Source organism: Leptinotarsa decemlineata, unplaced genomic scaffold, assembly GCF_025532065.1.
Source record: "Leptinotarsa decemlineata unplaced genomic scaffold, Ldec_3_MD MMD2_tig00000882_RagTag_RagTag, whole genome shotgun sequence".
Lineage (NCBI taxonomy): Eukaryota > Metazoa > Arthropoda > Insecta > Coleoptera > Chrysomelidae > Leptinotarsa > Leptinotarsa decemlineata.
In genome coordinates, this window is record NW_027412556.1 from 12,981,857 (window position 1) to 13,002,174 (window position 20,318).

Consider the following 20,318-nt stretch of genomic DNA (forward strand, 5'->3'; position numbering starts at 1 on the left):
TTCGGGATGTTTCGGTAATATTCGATTATAATTGTGTGAATTATTCCCTTTTAAATTACGGCCCTGGAGTTGAGTAAAAACACAATAGCAACTTTCACGTCTCCCTATGTAGGTACCGTAGATTTTTTCAAGATTTTTTTTTTTTCATTTTTAGGTACCTATTCATATTTTTTCCATTGCTCTGAGCATTTTCTACAATGAACTTCGAATAAGAAAACCTTTTATGATTATCTGAAACATATCTACAACAAAAATATATTATATGTGTTTTGATGAGCAGAACAAAGAATGGTAGCAATAATAACATCCGAAACGAACACTATAATTATAATGAAAATTGAAATGAAGTAAGTAATTCATATACACAAAAAAATTAAATGTGCAATAAATGTTCGAATTGGAGTCCTTCCATTTCGAGACAAATAATGCGACAATAAGATGGTCTGCAAGATCACCAGACCTTACTATTTTAGACTATTTTCTATGGGGGACATTGAAAAATAGGATTTACGCTGGCAGAGAGATAGAAAATGTGGGAGACTCGAGATTGAGGATTTTGAATGATTTCGCAACGATGCAGCAAATAAGTGTATTTAGGGCAATAAATAATATGAAAAACCGAGTTTAAAAATGTTTCGAAATGGAAAGACTCTAATTCAAACATTTATTGCGCCAATCATTTTTTTGGGTACCTATATAAATTACATCATTTCAATTTTCATTACAATTATAGTGTTCGTTTCGGATGTTATAATCAGTTTATAATTTGTTTTTCCGTTAACCAGCTGTCGCACCCCTACGAACGACAACCCTCAGAAGTCGAAACTTGTGCGAGCTAAAGATTAACGAGGTCTTACCTTTTAACGTGTGATTCCTATTATTGCTATCATTTCTTTTTCTGCTTATTAAAACAATAATAATATATTTTTGATGTAGATATGTTTCAAATAATCATAAAAGGTTTTTTTATTCGAAGTTCATTGTAGAAAACGCTCAGAGCAATGGAAAAACTACAGGTCCGTGTTTAAAAATTCAAAGATGGGGGTGGCCCAAGTCAGAAGACACCCTGTATAAAAGATCCATGGATATATTCTGAGAGCCCACATCAAGTACCAATAGCAAAATGTGGACAGATTTTCAATATGTCTGCGAATTTTTACAAAGTTTCGGCAAAGTCTCATTTTCCTTCTTCTGGTGATGTCTGGTTTTTATTTCAACTAGACTGATTAGTTCGAACTCTGTGTCTCAATTTATAGGGATGGATGTTTCCCTTTACCTGCGTTGCTGCCACTACCTGTGTTTGCTCGACTACCTGTTTTGGTCTTATTACAGGTAGTCGAGCAAACACAGGTAGTGGCAACAACGCAGGTAAAGGGAAACATCCATCCCTATAAATCGAGACACAGAGTTCGAACTAATCAGTCTGGTTGGAAAAAAAAACCAGACATCACCAGAAGATGGCAAATGAGACTTTGCCGCAACGTTGTAAAAATAATCCTTATGGAGATGAAATACACAGAACACGGAGCGAAACCCGAGAAAACAGATCATCATACTTTATCCGTGAGAATCTTCGAGTTAACATCTCCAGAACCAAAAGAGCTATATTCGATTTCTTTACATCATTGAATAGGTTTCTAAATACACAACTTTGTCACAATTTAACGGACACTCTATCTCTTATCGTTTACGAGATCCCCGTGTACAGAAAGGAATTTGAATAGCCCTGTATATAATTCTTATTATGCGGTTTTGGAGAACGAAGAATCTAGTCCACTCAGTTGCCAGGCCCCAACTGATTATGTTGAATGATAAGGTCGAGTAGACTACGGTCTATATACTTTCAGGAGAGGTGATTCATGAAGAGATTTTTTAGTGTTAGGAAGGCAAAGCGGCATTTTTTTGAGTTGGAACTGACCCAGGAACTGACTGTAGACAACGACGTGTGTTAGCTGAATGGGCTCTGGAGCAGTTGGCAACTGACCTCAATTTTCATTGAAAAATCATCTTCAGCGATAATACCCATTTCTAAATGAATGGGTACGTGAACAAACAAAATCGTCGAATTTGGGACGATAACAATAAACACGAGATCCAATAGCGTCCAATGCATCCCAAAAAAGTTACTGTTTCCTGTGGATTTTGGGATGGCGGCGTCATCAGTCAATATCTCTTTGAGAACGACGTTGGTCAGGCCATCACTGTCAACGGTGAGCACTATAGGACGATGATTCCCAACTTATTTTGGCCTGAATTGGATGATCTAGACACCAACGACATGTGGTTTCATCAGGGCGGCGCTACATGCCACATCATGGTCATCTCACGTTGGGAAAGTTGGTTAAAATAATAAAGACAAAACATTTAAATTCGAGAAATAAATTAAAGTGTGGAACGTGTTCTAAGGTATATATTGGTCAAACTGGCAGAACATTCAGGAATCGAATCCAGGGACATCATATGAGCTATGTTAATAAGAAAACAAGTTCAATATATTCAAATCATCTTTTAGAAGAAAAAAAAAAGAAAAGAATTCAACGAAGAGTTAGAGATTTTACACATAGAAAATAAAGGTTTGAAACTGAATCATTTGGAAGCAATGGAAATCAATAAAATTAAAAATTCAAACATTCTAATGAATGACCAACTGGATTTGAATATATCACCATTTTTGAACTTGTTTTCTTGAAAAAAACCGAGAAAGTGTCAAGACAGGGTTATAGATGAATTTATTAATCAAACGGACACAGCGTCTACGAATAATAAAATGTATTGAAAACACCAACAAATGAACAACAGAAAATAACCGTGTAACCTCGTGGCGAGGAGAATGAGAATTTGGATTAGCCTGACCGAAATCTCAGAACAGAATATTTCAATGATTTGCAATGAAAAAATACAAACATGCTGAGTAAAAATAAAAAGAAAAGGATTCACATAAAAAACCCAAGCAGATGGATATTTTGTACGACTGCTCGATAATAGAGTTATGAAAAGTTATTTTCCTAACAAGAATTTATAATACAAAAGATAAAAATCAATAAAGATGTGAAAGGTTTCTAAAGTAAATAGTTGTAGGAGAAATCCTACAAAAGTATTATTATTGATGTAGAACTGCGGTAATATGCTACAGGTAATCATAATTGAAGAGGTACTTCAGGTATATAAAAGTTGTAGAGGTTTAGGTAATTTGATGGAGGTAGTCTCAATTGTAGTTACCTGTGGTGTATAAATATTAGAAGTATTAAGAAGTAATTTGTAGTATTCAAATCACTGTTGAAGAAGCTACTGTGTTAGCGAAAGATGTCGTGATATATTTCTCAAAAAAAGTTCAAGGGAATCAAATCGTCAGGTGTAGTTTATGAAAATAGGAAAATTACACCAATATTTTTTTTTCTAAAGCCAACGGTTAAAAATTGTTATTAAAAATATTCGATATGTGTTTCAATATCAATCAATTCCTAATTCTATCAATCTCTCATCAAAAGTATTTAAATCTATTATGTGCCTATCTCGGAGTAAACGTACACATGTGATACCTTCTGCGAGCTCAAATAACGCGCTGGTAATAAATTATAAATCTCCTACAAGAATTCCCGGTGCATTAGAAGTAATTTTTTATACAGTCATTTATTTACCTTACACTAATGTTTATTTTCTTTGGAGCAGTTAGAGTGGCTGGAACGTGAAATATATATCGTGTGAAGAGTGGAAAAAGTAGTTTTTCTTATTCATATCGTTATGAGTCATATTTGGACAGTGCTTACAGGGAAAGTTTAAAGCTTTAGGTCTTGCAAATCATCGAATGTCTGATCATTTGTTAGAGTACATGTTTGTTTAAAGTTATCATGGAATATAATTTGATACTTTACTCTTGTCATATCCACATATGCATCAAAGAGTTGTCGCTCATGTGCATTGTAATTTTATTTATTGAAGTAGTTGAATACTGCCATGAATAATTAGATTGGTTTATCCGTTTTTGTGAGTCTACTTTTAACTGTAATTTAGTCTGGGTCACAAGATCCTTTTTTTTGGAACTTCTGTTCAAGGGCACTGAAAATTATGATCCAGGTCTTATTCGATTCGGAATGACCTGTAGCAACTTTTTGAAAAATTTCAAGAGGGGCTCGAAAAAATTGCAAAAGTTATGAACAATTTAGTAAACAAAGGGGGTTTGGTTTTTTGCAAATATCTCGGAAAATATTGAAGATATCCGAAATATGAAAAAAGATCCTGTAAGAGGAGGAAATTTCCTTAAAAAGTGTCACTCTCCGGAACTCTATCACCAATATTTTTTATACTATGTTTAATTTAGAGGCGAAAATGCGTGGGACGCGCATCGCCCGCTTTTTGGCGCCCTCCATTTAATATCATTGTAAAGAAAAAAAAACACATATCTTCTAGACACTTGAATAAACGAAAATCCATGGAAAAAATATTTTAATAACAATGATTGAGAACCATGAGGAATTTCCAAACGCAAAAATAGGAAAATATTTAAAAAATTGTAAGAGAAATTGAGAAACAATTTTTTACACAAAAAATGACACATGGTAGTTTTTGTTTTTTGGTAGTATTTAAAAGAAATATATCGTAAAAATGTATTTGTTTAAAACAAATTGTTTATTGAATAAATAAAGAAAATATAAATTGAAGGAAAGTTTCTTTTCAAAACATCAAAGCTAATAGAAATTATGATTTTGAATAAATCGTTCCTTAATATTTATATTCAGTAGCAAAAACAATTTTTAATCAACAAATGCGTCTTCGAGCAAAAAAAAATTTAAGAAAGAATTTTGTTTTTAAAAATCATAATATTCATCACTGATGAAAATCCCCCAAAAATTTTTTGAATATAATTTTTATGTAACTTCAAATATTAAGAATACGAATAAATTTTAATAATACAAATTTCTTTTTTCCTTGTTTTGATTAAATTTTTCACTTTTTAAGGTCTTTGATTATTGATAACAACAACTCTAACATATTTTGGTAAAAGAACAGAGATAATTGCGGGTTTCTTCAGAAAAAAACAATGTGGAAGTGGCATTCAGACCACATGCCAGGTTATCTGATTTCCTTTTCAATGTCAAAGATAAGGTGGACAAGTTGGAGAAATCTGGAGTTTATAAGCTTAAGTGTCCGGAGTGTAATAGTGTTTATGTGGGACAATGTGGTCCAAAATTTCCAAAAACGGATCAACCTGTTGAATGACCAAATCGATTTAGTTTACTCACCGGTTTTCAAATTAGCATATCCACATTGTCACTAGTAAACAGGTACTCATCAAGCTAAGTACCTCTATTATTACCTACAGTGGTGTTATATAAAGGCGAATGTAATCAATCATTTTATAAGTTTGAAAATGTCCTCATAGGACGAAACATAGAAAGTTTCAATTCTCTTTTCTTCATTATGATTTCCTACCACGTAGTAACGGCTACATCCATCAATTTATTGATAGAAGACAAAACTTCTTATGTAACATTTATATTATATTATAATTCAAAGATATCCTATGAAGAATGTGTTGAATAAAGTTGATAAATTACAGAAATTTATTTTTAAACCCCAAATCAAAACAATATTTATTTTTAAACTTTGATTAAATCAACATTTATTTCTGAATTTAAATTCAACATTTTTTAACCCCAATCAAATCCACATTTTTTTTAAACTGAATCAAACCTCAAATCAATATTTAAACCGAATGATTCGGCCGAGTATCCGGTTCGGTATAGGTTGAATTGAATAGTATTCGGTTATTCCGTTAAACCACTATTCAGTGCATCTCTAAATAAAACGTTGAAAAAATCAAGAATAAAGCTGAAACAAAATGTAGACTTTTGGTTTGTTATGTTATGTCAGTTGCCATGGTGCGAGTAAAGACAATTGAGGTTATGACATTTGTGAATGTGCGTACGTAATTAATTTTAATGTCATATTAGAAACAGTCAGCAAAGAATATTGCGAATCAATCAACAGCAGAAGAAGAAATCGCACGAGCGGAGCGCCGTGTTCGGTGTTGCCAGGTCTACTTGTTTTCAGTAGGTAGATCTTCAGTATGAGAGTCTGTAAAAAAACATTTGTAGTGGGCAAAACCCTTTTCATTTGACTTGAATTTTTTGTATAATATTAGAAATTATCTTCGATTTGGAATCATCGTTCAAGAGCACGGTCGGAATTTTTTCGACACACGATGTTTGTTCAAGCACATCACATTTTTCTAAATGAATATGACTTGAGAGAAAGATTTTATAAAAGTCAAACCGACAAGTTTTGTCAACTTGTATTGAAGAGTTTTGGCAGTTATATCCGAAAGTATTCAATTTCTTCTTTATGATTTCAGTTGTAGGAATCTCATTGCTTTTGTAACAGTCGTATATTGTTTTTTTCAATGATTTTATTTGATGAACATTTAACGGTTTTGGTAATCCTGTATCACATCGCGTCTTGCGTTCATAAGGTCTGCTTTTGACAATTTTACTACAGTTGAGAAAGGAATTTCGGTCAAATCTGATGTTGCTTGTAATAGTTTGTCACTCGAAACCAGGGTTGAGATGTATATTCTTATATACATGTTTCAGTGTTTCAATATTTGAATGCATCCGAATCTTATTCACTGATATCTCTTTTTTGCATTGTTCACCAAAGCTGTTGGAATCACTACACCAGAAAAATTCTGCGTTGGTAGGGGCCGTTCAAGTATTACGTAAGCAGATTTATTACAATTATTTACCCCCCATCCCTTTTGTCAGCAAAAGTAAGCAAAGCTCTTACCCCCTTCCCCCATACTTACGTAAATATTCGTCAATCAATGTATTGTTTTTTTTAATACTATAATTATAACGTTATAATTATGATTTGAAAAATAAGAAAATAGATTTAGGATATATAGAGATTATATTTTACTGATACGGTATTCAACATACAGTAAAGGACAAAAATATATCTTACTAACATAACAAACTTAAATTTTAAATTTTTGGTACACATATTTAATTCAAATTAACAGTCTTCAATTCATGAAACCGGAATCCATGATTCTAAGTTTTCGATGACATTGGATTGCTTCGATTGCTGCTCAGTGTTGTGAGTCTGCTCGCTTTCATCCGATTTTGGAATGTCTACGTCGTTCTCATCGAGCCATTCAACATCATGGTGCTCGAAATTTTGAATAATGCACATCAGTTCATTAGCACGACGAGCAGCGACTCTTACAGGTCTTACTTTCCTATCAGTGTGCGTGTTTACTTTTTTATGGATCTTTTCGATGTGACGATTTAGTGCCTTGACGGAAGCATGATAAAGACCACACGTTTTGCATGTTCGACTTGATAGCCTCAATTTTAACGTCGGACAAAAATGATCGTAGGGCATTTGCAGGAATCCTTTGAGTGAAGCACTTAAGTGTAGAGCTAAATTGACTGGAAAAATTGCCCTCCTTCATCCAAAACCAAGTCATCAACTGTTTGTTTTACTTTTACACGTGGTAATCTAAATAGGCAACATCTTGGACGGCAGTATTCTGTATTCCTACATTTTACAATTTGAAGCAAGTATTGGCTTTCACGCACATGTTCTGAATACCATTTGATGTCCGGAAAATCAGGAAGATCTTGTTCACCTGCCCCAACATATTTTGCATCAACATTATAGCCATCAATTTCCATTGAACTCCATACTTCAGCTAATACATTTTCTGCAAATTCGAAATTAGATCTTTCTAAATGTTCCATCAGTTGTAACGCCACGTTCATCCAAATGAGATCCAAAATGGTGATGAGTCAATATTAAACCAGCTAGTTTCCGACTGAGAGAAGTCATTCTGCGCTCTACTCTGTTATACGCACTTCTTCCAGGAGCATTGGTAGCTAAAAACAATGCATCGAGATCATGTCGCTTCAAGTGATGTATAGCAAACCCTATGACTTTTTGATAACGCTGCAGAATTAGATTTTCTGGGAATCAAAACGAAGATATGTCCCACTGCGACTAATGTCAAATCCTATTTTACGTAATTCTTGTGTGAGTTCATCAAGAGTTTCAACGCTGCGAATTGATTCCCTTCGTCTTCTATCATCTGCTGCGCTCCCAAATAAAGCTATATCCGCGATTGTTTTCAATAATGAAGGTTGATTGCTTTCAAGATTAGGACGTCCCACTGAATCCCTCAGAGATAGTTTTTTTTTATTTCTGGATTTTCATGACAAATATCTTCTAACTTTCTTTTCATACCATCCCTGTGTTTCTTCTGGGCAACTGCGTTTTGAACCTTCCTGTTTAAAGACTGTTTTGCTGTTTTTATTTCGTCGCGCAACGTAATGATCTGTTTATCAACTTCAGCACGACTTGGCATAGTATCTCTGGCAGAATACAAAGCATTCAGATTTTTTTCGAGTAGAGCAATCTTACTTTTCATAGCTTCCTGAGAAGGTTTTGCTCTCTGTTCATCTGTATTTTCATTAATTTCGCATTGCTGTTGTGATTCATCACCGGGTTTTATTTTATCTTCCTCCTTGTTTTTTAATATATGAACATGGCGGTATAAATATAAAGTATGGCAATATATATGGTAATAAATACAAAACCCAATGGCTTTAAATCTAATATCTTTAAACGAGCAATTCGTTCCTGTCACAAAATACAGGGTGTTAGTTTTCTGTATATATGTATAAAACTAACATCCTGTATTTTGTGACCAATTGACGGAATCAATCATAAGGAATAAATCTATATATTGAATATTACCTCTATACTTTGAGATAGGCCATAATATTTTATAATCAGTAAAGAGAAACTTTTTGGCTATTAATAATATTTCTAGTACTCGAAACAATACACTGATAGAGGAAATTTAGACAAGTGAGCAGTGCGCGGTAATTCCCCTACTCGGTTCTGAAGCGAGTGCCTAAACGTATGCATTATTTGCGGGAATCCCCGAAAATGCGTTTCGTTTTCAAGCAAAGACAATGTGACGGTTGCCATTCGTGTAAAAAAGTAAATAACTACCGATGACGTAATCATGATCTAGACTCCCCTACCCCCATGTCATCCAAAATAAGCCAAAAAAAAGACCCCCCGCCCCCATAGTGCTCAAGTAATACTTGAACGGCCCCTTGTCACACTCGTTATTACCATTAGAACGTGTCCAAGGACGCCACATTTTAAACAGATAACTGTACCAGTATCGAATTTCAACACTAAAATCGCGATCAGTTCCTGAAGAGATCCCCGATTTCTATTCGCATTCCCCGAGTTCTATTCGTCACCGTAACATGACTTCAAATTTGATTTTATGACCCTTCAGCCAATCATAAATCTCGGCTAGTAAAAATTATCCGATACGAACCGCCAATTCTGCAGTCAACGTCGAGTATTTTGCAGCCGGTTCATTTGTATGTATTGGTTTTTTGGCCTTTGAGAGTGCCGCCAACTTTAAATGTTCACAATATCGTTTACTTCGACTATACTACATGAGTTTGATCACACTGTATAAAAAAGTAGATATAACTCGGCTAATAACTTACAACAACATATTCATTAAATAAATCTAAGGCGGTACCAAATTCGCCCGGTCAGCTGGTTCGATTAGAATTCAATCGTTTCAAACAAACATTACATTTTCTGCAAAAAGATCCTCTTTTGTCGACCTCATTTCATTCTCATGATCTCATGGCGTTTTTTCAAAAGCTCCTCTTTGTTTCAGATACGATGGGCCTTCGTTCGCCGGGCGGTCCCATGCGGGGCCGATCCGTCAAGGAATTCGAGGAGCAGTTGAGCAACTTGAAGAAGGAAAATTTTAATTTGAAACTTAGGATTTATTTTTTAGAAGAAAAGATGGGCAGTCATTTTACTCTGGATAATGATAATGTCGTTAAGAAGTATATTGAATTGCAGGTGAGTTTATAATAATAATAATAACTGCGCTTGCTCAGGGCACATGATTCTAGGACCCAATGATCACTTAACCCACGGTGTGGGGAGTGGTCATTGGTAGATAATGCTGGCGCGCCCCCCGAATGTATCGAGGCTTCGGGGGATAGGGCCTGACCAGCGCACACTACGGTGAAAAAATAATAATAATAATGTTTTCAACATCTTAGTTTACCGCAGTCGCGTGATGACATAAGGTGCAGGGCCTGCCGCGAGGCGCCCGAGACCCTAATGCACTTGCTATCAGCATGTCCAGCATATGCGGTCTCGGCCTATATCCATCGACATAACGCGGCCCTAAGAGTGCTATATCACCATCTACGGCACTCTTACGGTATTGACGAGACACCGGGTGTTGCCCTACGCTCCGGGGGATATTGAATCCGTTGTGGGGAACGAGAAGTGCCGAATTTATTGGAACTATTTGTTCCCCACCCTCAGGCTCATACAAGCTAATAAGCCTGATGTAGTCCTTCTCGACCACCAGAGCAAAACGATATTTGTCGTGGAGTTTTCAGCTCCTGAAGAGACAAATATCGTCAGAAAAGAGGAGGAAAAACTGATAAAATATCGAGATTTTCTCTTCGAACTCCGCAGACTCTATCCAGATCACTCTGTCAAGATGGTTGTTCTGATTATTGGAGTCCTTGGTGGAATGATGTCCTCTCTACTCTCGAATCTTAAAATCATACCGGCTTGCCGCACTAAGGCAGAAATCTTAGCCGCACAGATGTAGAAGGCTGCCATTCTTGGCTCACTGCGCTTGCTCAGGGTACATGATTCTCGGACCCAATGGTCATTGGAGTGGTCATTGGTTGATAATGCTGGCGCGCCCACCCGAATGTATCGGGACTTCGGGGGATAGGGCCTGACCATCGCACACTACGGTGGAAAAATAATAATAATAATGAATCGGCTTTATTGATAATACAAAAAAACAATACAAAGATACATTCGAAAATGAAAATAAGTTACAGAAGAGTTTGGTACTCATTGGCGAAGTCTAGCTCAAAGCTACTCTAACTGAACCGACAAGCACCACTCCATAATGCACGCGAACATACAAGAATAAAAGACCACAAAATAAGAAACATAAATAAAGATAATAATTTGTTTTCGATGTTGTTACACCTACAGGGCTTATCAAAGCGTTGATTTCTTAGGATTTATATTAGGTTGTTTCGAAATTCGATATGGATATTATATTCCAACAAGATGGAGCACCACCACATTACTCCAGATAGTAAATAGTAAGAAACTATTTGGATACTACTTTTCCCGGTCGTTGGATTGGCCGTCGAGGTCCTACAGAATGGCCAGCCCGCTCGCCAGATTTGGCACCTTTGGATTTTTTTATGGGGCTATTTGAAGCAAAAGGTGTACGAAACTGAACCTGCTTCAATATTGGATATACGGCAGAGAATAATAAATATTTGTAGAGATATTGACGTTACTGTGTTCGAAAATGTTCGACGTGAAATATCGTTCATATGTCAAGAAGTTCAAGGCAACCATTTCGAACATCTTCTGAACTGACCTCAAGCTTATTATCTCATATTATGTAGTTAAATGCCAGTTTCATCTGTCAATTTCACTTCAAAATAAATTATTCATGCATTAATTTCATTATCCCAAATTAAAATTTTTTGAGTTGACCCGTAAAATAAAAGGGTTGGGGACATGGAAGAAATGCACTGTATACAGGGTGTCCCTGGACTTCCTCTTTTCCTCTCGGGAATGTATAGATGGGGTCAAAATATCACCAGTACTTCATATAAATTTTTTTCCTAAAATCCTTCGTTACCAAGTAACGGGCCCTCGAAGTTACAAAATGAAAAATGTTTTTCTTTGATAACTTTTCAAGTGAATATTCAAAATCATCCAAATTTTGGTAATTGACTAAACAAATGAATTCCTTCGATGAGCTTTCATGTAGGAGTCAGTTGTTTTGCTACAAAGTCAGGAACGGACTACCCCCGATGGACCACACCCCAAAACTTTGAAATGACAGATATTTTTCAATATTTTTCAACAAATTAAGGTTACTTGGACAATTTTATGAATAAAAGTACTCGTGTGGAAAGTCGATCGGAGCAACGAGTCTTGATAAAAATGTAGTTTCACTCGACGACATCAAACCCGCTCGTCCACCATTATTTGAAATGAATAATTATCAAAGCAGAAATAATAATGATAACGTTAATTCAACAACATTTATCCTGAGATGTCTACCATTATTCGAAAATATTAGTTTTTAAGGAAAATGGAAATGATAGGTAAAATGTTCATAACGAATTTTTATAATGCAAACACGTTTAACTAACGAAACTCAAGAGCCTCAAGAGCAAACAGAAATGAAAAATCCGCTACAGAAACTGCTCGATATGACCACCTTCTCTCTCTATACATTTTCTTAGTCTGCGAAGACACCCTCTCTGTACTTGAAATAGCATTCCAGGGTCGTTTCGTATGGCTTCACAATGTAATGTTATTCTATTCAACAATGCATCTCTTGTGTGAATAGGTGTAGCGTAAACAAGGCTTTTTAGATGCCCTCACAGAAAGAAATCCAATGGATTTAAATCCGGAGACCGCGATGGCCATGAATATGGCCCACCTCTACCAATCCATCTATTGTGGAAAATATGGTTCAGATGGTCACGCACAATCAAACTAAAATGAGGAGGAGCGCCATCATGCATAAACCACATATCTCTTCGGGTTTGCAATGGAACATGTTCCAAAAGTCCATTCAAATCGTTCTGAATGAACTCCAAATAACGTTCTCCATTCAATCGGTCCTGTAGAACGAATGGTCCTATAAGATGGTTTCCTATGATACCAGCCCAAACATTCACGTTGAATTTCCGTTGGTGTTTGGTTTGCAATATCCCATGGGGATTTTCTTCGGCCCATATATGGAGATTATGAGAGTTGATAACTCCATCTCTACTGAAACCTGCTTCATCAGTGAATAAAACTCGATTAATAAAAGTCATATCCTCTCTTTGCCTATCCATGAACCAATTGGCATATTCCAGTCGTGCTGGAAAATCTTGAGGTGTCATGGCATGTACCTTCTGGATGTGAAATGGGTGGAGCAGTTGTTTTATTCTATGAATAGTGGACTTGGATGTATGGAACTGTTCTGATAGATTTCTGATGCTCATTGAAGGATCATCAGCGACGGCTTCCAAAATATTTTCCTCCAATACAACGGTACGTACAGTCCTAGGAGCGCCCTCACCACCTCGTTTTGGCAAAACTGTACCTACAATAATATCGAAATAAAACAACGTGCTCAAATTAATTATCAATTATTACATACCTGTCTCCCTCAAGCTGCGATCGACACGCTCGAATGTTTCTCTTGACGACGACGAGCTTCTGCAGCATTACAAAATGCTCGTCCATAAAATACATGCATATCTGCATATTCATTGAATGTAAACTGTTCGGCCATATCAAAAAAATTCAAAATATCCTATAGAATATTGACAATACAATGATAGTCATATGACAACGCACCACTCAACAAAACAAAATCGCATTCCAGTTTCTCATTTTTTATCAAAACTTTCTAAAAGGTTTTTTTGTCAACATCTGTGAAAGAAATGGAACATAATTATTCCCTGGATATTTTTCACCTGATCATGTGCAGCCGTTTTTGTAGTTCATTCGTTTGCTTTTTATTAGTATAGTAAATATTTTTTCCGATGTGCGTTTTTTCAGCTAAATTTAGATTCGTGTTAAAGAATTTCTCCCATAAAATTATAATTATCAGTGAAACTCCTCAACAGTTTAGCTGTGAAGAAGAATTTGAAACATTCGAATGTTGAGTTTCATGAGATTCAGATAACTGATCAACACGAAACGTGATTATTCCACACGTATTATGTACATACAAAATATGGAATGAATTCGATATTTCATAGTAGAGTAGCTTGTTAGTTTAAAAACACCACGAATCTACAGAACTTGATATTTCTTTTGAAAAAATATCTGCTATCACAATTGTGACTTAAACTTCCATATAGGTACTGTACTTTTTGTTTACGACTTCATTTTAGCATAGTTTGTATTATTCCTGTTATAAATGTTGTTGAATTAACGTTATCATTATTATTTCTGCTTTGATAATTATTCATTTCAAATAATGGTGGACGAGCGGGTTTGATGTCGTCGAGTGGAACTACATTTTTATCAAGACTCGTTGCTCCGATCGACTTTCCACACGAGTACTTTTATTCATAAAATTGTCCAAGTAACCTTATTTTGTTGAAAAATATTGAAAAATATCTGTCATTTCAAAGTTTTGGGGTGTGGACCATCGGGGGTAGTCCGTTCCTGACTTTGTAGCAAAACAACTGACTCCTACATGAAAGCTCATCGAAGGAATTCATTTGTTTAGTCAATTACCAAAATTTGGATGATTTTGTAACTTCGAGGGCCCGTAACTTGGTTACGAAGACTTTTAGGAAAAAAAGTTATATGAAGTACTGGTGATATTTTGACCCCATCTATACATTCCCGAGAGGAAAAGAGGAAGTCCAGGGACACCCTGTATAATGTGGACTTTAGTGGTTTAATTTGACCATTTCTTGATAGTTTGTGCTTGCTTCTCAATCAGAAACCCAAAGAAGTATTATTTAGAACCACAAGATGTTTGTATTTTCAGGTAGAATATTCGAATCTCCAAAAAGAAGTACAAGAGAAACACGAATTGCTATGCCAGGCAGTTAAGGCGATGGAACTGGAAGACGAGGAACACAAGAAATATGTGGCCAGCAAGGAAGAACAGCTGAACATGTGTCAGCAGGAACTGGAAGATCTCAGGATGCAGCTGCAGGTATTTCACTTGAATTTCTCCAAAATATTCATAACGTGTTCTAACCACAGTTTCATTACATTCGATTTATTCAAATCTTCAAATATTTTCAAGGATACAAAATTCGATTCAGATGGATTGTCTCTCAAGTCTGATACGACTGGGTTTTACAGTAGTCGAGCGACCAACAGCGGCTCGTTGGTACCAGAACTGCAAGAAAAAATAAAAATGTTGGAAACTGAGGTACAACTAGAAGTGATATGAGTTTTTTAGTAGCCTTAGACCACTGACTTATTTCTTCTTTGGTTTTCTTTTCGTAGATGGTACTTTATTATGTGGTGTAGACACGAGTTACAACATTCATTACTAATACAAAACTAATACAAACTATACTAATACAAAATGTGGCGTTTTCGTAAATTAACAAAAATTGTGAAAAATCAGTGAAAATCATCAAGGGAAATTACACGGTCGATAATTTCCGAAAACTTATATATATATATATATATATATATATATATATATATATATATATATATATATATATATATATATATATATATATATATATATATATATACAGTGTGACCCATTTAAAATGGAACCACCCCTGTAGAATGTGCATTTTTCAATCAATCTCAATTTTTTTTATTGAAATATTAAGCATGAAAAACTGTATCTTGACACTAACTTTCACAATTTTAGTTTCATTTCCAAGGCACTCTATGGTTTTTTTTGTTTGTCAAAAACGGCAAAAGTTTATTAGGCAATTTTTGTTTTCAAATTTGACTACACCACTGGATTCGTAGTCGTTATAAATCAAAACTGTCAAATTTTCATAAAAAAATATTTGTTAACAACGAAGTTACAACAACTTCAATTTTGGAAACAAAGTATTTGTTTGTAATTTTTATTCAGATTATAGACATATTTGAGATCTGACAGCACTGTCATCACCAAGTAGAACACCAGTGAATTTGTACAGTGAAAATCCGAAGTCAACAGCTCAATGCGTTCTACAGTTATAACTCCTGAAAATATGGTAATGTGAGAGATTTGTGGTGCAAGCGTTTTGTAATAAAAATCTGACTACGCCACTGGATTTGTGGATAATATTCCCTTAAAATCATTCATTTGAGTGTAGGTTACGAGAAGTGTATTCTAGAATAACAGAAAATTAAAAATTCATTTTCAAGTTATGCAGTACTTAGTACATTCTTCCGCATAGCCGCTAAAATCAAATTGATTTAAAGCATGGAAATCATTTATTCAATAATAAAACAGAGAGCAGGACAAAAATTGTTCCCTGTAATGAAGTGAAACGTATGGAATTTTGTTTGTGGGCACAAGGCGAGTACCTGAATACAAGAAATTTTTTAAACTGCATAATGTTTAGTGATGAAGCTTCTTTCAGCACCAATGGGGTAGTTTCATCGCAAAATGCTCGGTATTGGGCTACGGAAAATCCGCACTGGATCATAAATTGTAAAAGTCAATATTCCGAAAAAGTTAACGTTTGGTGTGGTATAGTACAAAATAGAATAATAGGTCCATATTTTTTTGATGGAAACATAAACGGGCAAAATTTTTTGGAATTTCTAAATAACCAATTATCGGACGAAATAGATGAAATGCCTCTTGCGGAACAAGTAAATTTATATTTTCAGTTCGACGGCTGTTCCGTGCACAATTCGAGGATTGTTAAAGAGTGGCTAAATAACCAGTTTCCAAATCATTGGATAGGACGAGGTAGTGACTTAATTGAATGGCCACCTAGATCGCCTGATCTAACAATATTAGACTTTTTTCTGTGGGGTATTCTGACACAAAAAGTATACAGAACAAGACCAACGAATCGAGCTGAACTCATGCAAAGGATACGACAAGCTTGTGCCGAAATTACAGTTCAACAAATGAGAAATAGTGTAAACAATATTCGGATGAGATACGATAAATGTATTGAACTTAATGGAGGTTTGGTAGAAGCCACAAAAATTTGAATGTTTAGTTTTAAATCAATGTTTATTTTAGTATCAGTTTTTTCTTAATGGCAATTAATTGTTGAATAAATACTTTGAAACTTGTTTGTATACATTTTGTTTTCATCAGCTATAGAAGAAGGTAGAGTAAGTTCAGAATCTCATAAAATGTGATTTTCCAGGTGCGCTGTTACAAAAGTACTATTATTTATTATTGGGAAACTTCCAAAAAGCTTACAAGTATGACCATTAATACTTCAAGATTCTATCAAGATTTGGTAAAAGCGCAATTGGGAGATCCCATGACATGAGATTCTGAACTTGGTCTACTACTGCGTAACTTGAAAATGAACTTTTAATTTTCTGTTATTCAATTATTCAATTTTTATTTTAATTTTCACTTCTCGTAACCTACACTCAAATGAATGATTTTAAGGGAATATTATCCACAAATCCAGTGGCGTAGTCAGATTTTTATTACAAAACGCTTGCACCACAAATCTCTCACATTACCATATTTTCAGGAGTTATAACTGTAGAACGCATTGAGCTGTTGACTTCGGATTTTCACTGTACAAATTCACTGGTGTTCTACTTGGTGATGACAGTGTTGTCAGATCTCAAATATGTCTATAATCTGAATAAAAATTACAAACAAATACTTTGTTTCCAAAATTGAAGTTGTTGTAACTTCGTTGTTAACAAATATTTTTTAATGAAAATTTGACAGTTTTGATTTATAACGACTACGAATCCAGTGGTGTAGTCAAATTTGAAAACAAAAATTGCCTAATAAACTTTTGCCGTTTTTGACAAACAAAAAAAACCATAGAGTGCCTTGGAAATGAAACTAAAATTGTGAAAGTTAGTGTCAAGATACAGTTTTCCATGCTTAATATTTCAATAAAAAAAAAATTGAGATTGATTGAAAAATGCACATTCTACAGGGGTGGTTCCATTTTAAATGGGTCACACTGTATATATACATGATCCATGAGTTCAAAACAAAAAATTTTGAAGTATTCTTTAGTTGAAAAGAGATTATTTCTATTCATATATTCTTGTATGGGTCGTTGAGAGTTAAGACGTAGTGATTTTGCTCTAATTTTTCAAGCTAATTAGACAAGTCGAACCAAATTTGGTATAGAATATTGAAGAAAAATGGATGAATGAAAAAGATAATGATAACATCGAATTTGAAATTATGTGGAGAACAAAAAGCAAAGTCCAGAAAATTGAAAACAAGAATTGGAATTTTTTTCTGAATGGAATACATTTTAGGGAAACACCTTATTCATGGTAGCAGTTTCCACCGGTTCATCATATTTGATGCTTCGCACAATTTCATAAGAAAACACTTGATTGATATCAATTTTTCACCCTCTGTTAATTACAAGTCACTGGAGTATCTATAATCTTTCTTTCATTATCTTTGAATAACTTCCAAAATATAGGGCACTTTATATATTCCGTAAATCCTGTTTGCAAATGGGAATACAATAAAATTAGGATACAGATTAGTGATGTTATTGGTGGATTCATAACAAACAACTTGTGAAAACTTAACCCTGAAATGGGTTTATCATTGAGCCAAAATTGTCTCTAAAATATTCAAAACTAATTTGAAATATTGAAAAAATATTGTTCAGATTGAAAGGGGTTCTAGGAGAAATTAAAAAATAATATGAAGTAATATCTCCTAAAAATATAATTCAATTCCAGTTACATCTTTGCATGATCTACACATCTTTATATAGAGTTGATTTTTTGAAATTAATTGCTTTCTTCCTTTCTTTGGAAGATTCCCACATTTTTTTGTATGAAGATGGAGAAGCAGAAAACCCAAACCCTTTTTTTTTTCTTAAAAATATTTTCACATCATTCGTTTACCTCAATTGTTATTAAAGTTTTATTGGGCATGACAACTTCCACCCAAAAAATAAAGAAATACATTTTGTAAAACCGTATCTCTAGATCTGTAAAGATGCAATATTAAAATTTTCCAATTTGCAAATTTTAAGTGCTTAACTTTGCCTTCAATGTTCAATGTTGTTGTACACCACGTATATCTCAGATAAATGTACCTTTTATCTGAATGGGCAAACAAATCGTCTAAATTTACATTTCGAAATTAATTTTGAATCTCAATATGGCAATACCAATATCCCTAGAACTAAATGTTTGGAGAGGAATTTGAGGTAAACATACCATAGGACCATTCTGAAAGTTAGCCAAGCATTAACAATCTACAAGCATTAACATCTAGTTACATCCTCTATAGCTAAATTGGGTAGTTTTTGAATAGGATGGGGCTCTTTCTCATTGCGTAGTACCAGCCCAACAATTCTTCGATAATAACTTTCGGGTTCGATGGTTTGGAAGGAAAGGCCACCCAGATCTCCCAATTCGACTTCACTGGACTTTTTTCTATGGCGACTGTTGAAATCAAAAGTCTGCGAGACGCCGTCAAACACTGTATATAAGTTGCGGAAAAAATTGTTTGGTGCTCTGGGCTACTAACACCTAATCTTCAGAATGTAAGGGATAAGACATAAGCTTGTTTATATGAATGATTACATTGATTTCATTTGAAAAAGTATTCAAATTTAAAGAAATTTCATTAGGTTCTATTTTCCTCATGAAAGTATTTCCAAATTTTTTATTGAATAACCGCATACTTTCCGAAATAGTGGTTTCAGCGAAATATTGAAATATTTTAAACCTTAATGATAAAACCAGCAGGTGGAAACTTGACAGATATTGAAGTAAATTATCGTTGCAATTGCTACATATAGTTTAGGATTTTAAATTACATTTACAAGAAAATATATCAGCTGCTGAAAAATTTCATAAAAATTTTAATTATTCTTTTTTAGCAGCTATACAAATTAGCGAAGATAATGATTTTCCCCGGAATTTAATGACATATATTTTGGAAAGCCGATAAACCTATATACCCAAAAATAAATATTTTAATAACCCACTGGCCTGTATAATGCGTCAATACCTAAGAAACTTTGCTCCATAGTGTCTTTACAATCTCTAACCATCAGTCTATCTCTGAAAATAGTTTAGCCATGTACGTTTTCGATCTCCATGTACTATAACCTATATTATTTTCACCAAACGTCAAACGCGTCCTTTTTCTACAGTTTCCTGTCTCCGCTTTTTTATCTCTTCTTTCTCTCGGTGGCTCGTCTATTTATATAAATATAAGTCGTTATATAGATAGTGGTCCGTTTATCTTGAACGAACGAGCGTTTTTTTCTTCTCCAGCTGCAACTCGAAAAAGAGAACAACGCCTCGTTGCAGTTCATCATAGGCCAGGCGGAAACGCTGAAAACCCGATACGACAACATGCAGAAAGAGTCGTCGGCCAAAGACGAGACGATCAAGAATCTGCACGAGGAGATCGACGCGGCGAACAAGAAGATCATGGAGTGTTCCAGTCAGATCAAGGAGACGCAGGAGAAGCTAGAAGCGGCATACAGGTAGAGTAGCGATGGTGGAGGTATAGGTTTGTTCTGGTTCTGAAATTTGTTATCAGTTATTTAGAACTGTTCCGATTTTTC

At 34.7% G+C, this 20,318-nt stretch overlaps 1 protein-coding gene across 5 annotated transcripts in view; it reads left to right on the plus strand.

Moving 5' to 3' along the window:
* Positions 1-20,318, plus strand: part of LOC111516537 (uncharacterized) — a 116,260-nt gene that overhangs the window by 74,430 nt on the left and 21,512 nt on the right. For 4 of the 5 annotated variants that reach the window (XM_074175038.1, XM_074175037.1, XM_074175039.1 and 1 more), the window contains 4 exons: positions 9,713-9,903; positions 14,618-14,788; positions 14,882-15,010; positions 20,023-20,237. In XM_074175038.1, coding sequence (XP_074031139.1) covers positions 9,713-9,903; positions 14,618-14,788; positions 14,882-15,010; positions 20,023-20,237 — 706 coding nt within the window. The remainder of the gene's footprint in view (positions 1-9,712; positions 9,904-14,617; positions 14,789-14,881; positions 15,011-20,022; positions 20,238-20,318) is intronic. The other variant, XM_074175040.1, reaches the window with a different exon arrangement.